General features: G+C 38.6%; 1 protein-coding gene across 1 annotated transcript; it reads left to right on the top strand.

Annotated features, from left to right (window-relative positions):
• Positions 1–1,372: 1,372 nt before the first annotated feature.
• LOC123256687 (olfactory receptor 1B1-like) lies at positions 1,373–2,341 on the top strand. The gene has a single exon (XM_044685265.1). It carries the CDS (start codon positions 1,373–1,375, stop codon positions 2,339–2,341), a length of 969 nt encoding a protein of 322 aa, XP_044541200.1.
• Positions 2,342–5,765: the final 3,424 nt, after the last annotated feature.

Here is a 5,765-nt window from a genome sequence, read left to right as displayed (position 1 = left end):
AGGAAAAGTCTGGGTTGGAAAAGGCTTTAAATGTTCAACAAAAGACTTTTTATTTACCCTTAGAAGTAATGGGGAATATACTGGAGTAGGGGAGTGACATAGTCAGACCTGACCTTTAGGAAAATCATTTTGGCACCTGAGTGGAGAATAATTAAAATGGGAAGAGACTTTAGGCAGAGGAACTAATGAGAATGCCATTGCACTAATACAAGGTGGTGCACTCCTATACTAACTGGGGTGATATCTGTGTGAGGGGAGAAGGAAACATGAGATGTTGTAAAGTAGAAATGACAGAGTAGATATATGGGGTGAATGAGAGTGAAAATTTGAGATGATGCTGAAGTTATAAGTCTGAGAAACTGAGAAGATGATGGGACCCTCAACAATAAGGGTAAGTTGAGGAAGGGGAGTGAGTGAGGAGAAAGATAATGAATTCTTTTTGGACATGTTTGGACATGAGATATTAAAAAAAGAGCTGGTGATGTAAGCCTGAAGATCAGGCTAGAGATTAGGTTGGATATATAGATCTGGGGACCATCTGCATAGAAATGATAATTGAACTCATGAGAACTGATACTGCCAATTGAGATAGTATAGAGGGAGAAGAAGAGAACCCAGGACAGAGCCTTGTAAGACACTGATGGTTAGGGATATTATATTGGATGAAGCTCAAGCAAAGGAGGCTGAAATGTGGTCACACTTCTAATGTTAGTGATAATCCAGGAACAAGAACTAGGCTTCCTAATTTCCAGTGCCATGCTCTTTCACAATGTTACACATTTAGAACATCGCTAAAACATAGAATATAGGGCCAGGTGGATCAATAGAATATACATGTTTATTTAGATTGCATTCTAAAGAACAATATGAAAAAAACCAAAGGTTTGCAATAGCTGTAAATAGTTGACTCTTGCCCAATTTTCTCTTTCTTTTAGATGAAGAAACTGAAGCCCAAAGAGGAAGTATTTTGCCAAGCAACACAAAACCCAGAAAAGTTATTAAACTGTATTATGTTAATTTATCTGCCCTTTTAGATTTATTCCTGAAAGTCACAATAGAGATTTTATTGGTACTAAATCAAAGTTTTAACCATTGGTGCTAAGAAGGAGGTAAGAAAAAGTCACTTGAGGAGTACTATATCTTATTACAATTTTTACCACCCCATCTCCATCCCCAGTGCCTCGTACTATTATGTCCTTGTTATTTTTTCTTTCATGATTAATTGAAGGTAGAGAACAAGAGACTGAAGATGTGGGAAACGGAAGGGATTAATTTTTAATTGTCGATAAACCAGAGAGATTGACATCTACTTATCTTATGAGTTCATCCTCTCTCCTTTCCACAAGGTCTTCTGACTTCCCATCCTCCCACCATGGGTTGTGCCTCCAATGCCTCCCATACTCCTATGTTCCTGCTGGTGGGGCTGTGGAGGGGTGGCCCCCCCAACCGTCTTCTTTTCCCACTGTTCTTAATTGCCTATGTGGCTGCCATGGTGGGTAATTTGATGCTGGTCCTGCTCATCTCTAGGGACTCACAACTTGGTACACCCATGTACTACTTGCTTCGTGGTCTCTCTGTAGTGGATGCAGGACAGGCCACAGTTACTTTGCCTCAGCTGTTGGTCCATCTTGTCTCTCTCCGACCAGCCATGCCTGCAGCCCGCTGCTTGGCCCAATTTTTCTTCTTTTATCTGTTTGCTGTCACAGATACACTGGTGGTGGCTGTTATGGCATTGGACCGTTATGTAGCCATCTGTGACCCACTACACTACTCAGCTTTGATGAATCGCCATGTTTGTGACTGTTTGATGGCTTCCTGCTTGGTTTTGTCCCTGCTCCACTCCGTTTTGCATTTAGGGCTCTTACTGCCTCTTCAGTGGAATGGGGATAGTGGAGATGCTGTCTACATCCCTCACTTTTTCTGTGACCACTGGCCTCTGGTTCGAGCAGCCTGCTCTAATATCCAATTAAATGTGCTGGCCATCTTCTTGGAGGGTAGCTTATTTGTGGCAGGTCCCTGTGCTCTCATCCTATTCTCTTATGCCCACATTGCAGCTGCCATTCTCCGCTTGCCCTCAGCAGCTGGCCGCTGGAAGGCTGTGTCTACTTGCAGCTCTCACCTCACTATGGTTAGCTTTCTCTATGGCACTGTCATTTTGGTCTACTTCCAGCCACCTTCCCACAACTCTCCAGAGCAGGACATGGCAGCTGCAGTAATGTACACAGCTATAACCCCTGTGGCCAACCCATTTGTCTATAGCTTCAGAAATAAGAATGTCAAGAATGCTCTCCACAGACTTCTGAGTCCCAATAGAGTGGCCTCCCAGTTAGAATGGTCCTGAGAATTTAAACATCCCTACAATAGGTCTATCTGAAAGAGTACATAGAACCAGATGCATACCAAGCATTGCCATGTTAGTCTTAGTTGCAGCAAACTCTTCATTTTAATGCAGCATAATGAATAAGCAAATGCACTTTCTGAATATTTATGTGCTATACACATAGATGAACTTGGTTTTCAAAGATAGATAGGTACTATTATGTCTAATAAAATGCCAAATAATTCTAAAAGGCATTTCTCAATTCATAGCAGCCTTTTGTCATCATGCATTTTGACAATAAATTAATGAATTAAATGAATTATTAAGAGCCTACGTGCCCTGCATGGTGCTAGGTTCTGGGAATATAAATTTAATGAATGAAACAATCACTACTTTGAAGGTATTTGCATTCTAATGAGAAAGACAACAAATACATATTGAATAACACACAGAATGAAGATAAAAAAGAATGAATACAAAATAGGGAGACATGGCACCAGCATTTTGGGGATTACAAACTTTAATAGTGCAACTACTATAATGGAAGATTTTTTTATGTTAAAATGATCCTCATACTCGAATTAGAATAACTGATCTAGAACCTAATACTTTTATTGATTTTGATAGATTTACCAAAGCTAAGTGTATCCACTTGAACTAGAAATTCTACTGAAGTTTGCCCTTTTTATTTTTGTTTATTCATTAATCTGCTAGACTGTAAATCTCTTTGGTCACAAGATCAGAGAATCTTGATTACCATCTATGCCTGAACTAGAATACCTTCTATGATATAGCCAGTAACTAAGAACCAAGCCTTTCCCAAAAGATCTGAAGGAGCCTAAAGAAAGAAGTGGGAAGTCTGTCATCATATCCCACATTTGGACAGCTTGCATAGTTAGGACTTCTTCTCATATTAAACTTAAATTTCCCTCTTTATGTCTTCACCCAATTGCCCTCGTTCTAGCTGTTGGAATCAGGCAAAATCAGTTTATCTCTATCCCTCATAAGTTACACTTAAATGCATTTTTCATATATTTCCTAAATTTCCTTTCCAAGTTAAACATCCATTTCATTCTATACAATGCTACCATTTTGTTATCAAAGTAATTTTTTCAAGGGAATATCTGATCTGCAACTACTATATTCAACTAATTCCAATAGATACTGTAGGATAAATTGTAAAATCTTCTGTTTAGGTTCGTAAAGTAATTTTAAATAATAATTTTAAGAATTAATCTTAAAAAAAATTGATCCCACCCTATATTTCCAGACTCATTACTCTGCTTTCAGTACTTGGCAGTCTAACCAAACAAGTCTTTTCATTATTCCTCTCTCATGATAGTCCATCTCTTATCTCTATGCCTTTGCATTATGCATTCCTTCATGCCTAGAATAGTAAGGTACCTTCTTATCTCTGGTTACTGAAGTCCAGCTCTTCCTTTAAAAGGTAGCTTAGGCACTAATTTCTCCCTGAAGGATTTGCTGATCCCCCAATAGCTAAGTCCCTCTTTTTCTCAAACTATCTTGTATAGTTTGTGTTCATGTTTTTCTCTCAGTGTGTGTATAATTAACAGAATTGTGTTTCTGCTGTATAATTTTATAGTATATATTCGTTGTCTTTTAAAAATGTAAGTTCATTTTGCATAGAGTGGGCAGTGAGGTAACACGGTAGATGAGTGATAATTTCAGTGTAAGGAAGACATGAGTTCAAATCTAACCTCAGCCATGTATTGGCTGCAACATTTAGAAAGCATTTAAGCTCTTTCTACCTCAGTTTACTCATCTGCCAAATGGGAAGAATAAAGGCACTTACCTCTTAGAGTTGTGAGATTAAATGAGATTCATAAGCCTTAAACTATCCTATAAATGAGCTTTATTATTATGTTGTAGATATTTAAAGAGATTATTTAATTATTTGTCTAGAGTCTAGGACAGTGTCTGGAACAGAAGTACTTAATAAATATTTGTTGATTAATCTATGCTCTACATATTATCAATGTTATTTCTAAAATATGCCATAAAAAACTGAATACAATACTCCAGAAATGTGATGGGAAAGAGAACAGCAGGATTATTACTTCCCTAGTGTTAAAATGATTATATGGGACATGATGGATGCCACTTAGAATGACAGGACTGGCAGTTGAGAACCTCGCAATGTCCCCAGGTGCCATGAGCCGAGGGCAAAAAGCAGTTGGCCCAGCTCTATAAATACCCCCAAGTAACAAGACAAGCTGGCTCAGATTGGAGCAGGGACTTAGGAAGGTGGGAGGTGAAGGGTGAAGGGTAGGCCTGAAACCTGTAAGCTGTTATCCTACTGAGAGAGCTAGAGAACAATCACCATCCTTGTTAATAGAGCAGAGAGAGTTTACTGATATCATCAATCAAGATCATCAAATAGCCTTCCCTAATCTCTGGCTTGGCTGTGGCCAAGTCAGGTCAGAGTTAGTGAGAGGGTGAAGAACCTCCAGTTCCTACTGAACCTAGCAATCTCCAGACCTTGATCATTAGCCTAGTTAATTAGCAATAGGGTTCCTAAATTCTCAATCCCATTCCCTTATTTCCTAACCCCATTAATAGTTTTAAATACAGTGTTTACCATCAAGTACCTTTCCTGAGTGGTGATTATACCAAAGCCCTTGGGAAGGGGAGATCAATACGCAGCCAGATTACCATTATCCAATAGCTAATCAATAGCCCTTACCAACAAATATTCCAACCTCAAGTTGGGACCTAGAGAGGTTAACCATCCACACAACCTCTCAGGGATCCCCTGCCTGGGCAAACTGTTATAAGTGGATAACTGACAAGCTTATTCAACCAAGCTTGTCAGGGAGGAGAGGCATAGATTATACCAACAAAAATGCATAGAGGCCTGTGAGAGGAGAGTGTGCTTTCTCCCTCACCAACTACAACCAGCTTAGGCCTGAGCATACAATCCCTCCTCCATCTATACTATCATTTCTCTGAGATCCTCATATACCATTGTAGCACTAGTGATGGACAAAGTATGAATATTTATCATGATTTTTCACAGCTTTGGAGTACTGGCCTTTACATATAATTAATGCTTTCTAAATATATGATGAATTGAAATAATCTTCTAGCAAATGTTTTATATATATGAATATTTTCTCTATATACTGGAATAGGGTCTTTCCATTTTCACAGTTCTCTGCAGGGACTCAGTATGGCGTTGTGAAAAGAGTACCAGCTTTTGAAGTTAGAGGACATGTGCAAATCTCAATTCTGTTTCTTACTTGCTGTGTGATCTTTGGAAAGTCACTTTCCTTCCTTCCTTCTTTCTTTTTTTCAGTTACTAATATTTCATTTTTTAACTCAATTACATGAAAGAACAATTTTTTAACCTTCGTTTTCTTTGTTTGAGCCAAATTCTTATTCTTATTCTCCTTTCCCCTCCCTGAGATGGCAAGCTTGAAATAGA

The sequence above is a fragment of the Gracilinanus agilis genome, unplaced genomic scaffold (assembly GCF_016433145.1).
Source record: "Gracilinanus agilis isolate LMUSP501 unplaced genomic scaffold, AgileGrace unplaced_scaffold8728, whole genome shotgun sequence".
NCBI lineage: Eukaryota > Metazoa > Chordata > Mammalia > Didelphimorphia > Didelphidae > Gracilinanus > Gracilinanus agilis.
The sequence above is the reverse complement of the archived record's forward strand: the minus strand, read 5'-3'. Positions and strand labels throughout refer to the sequence as shown.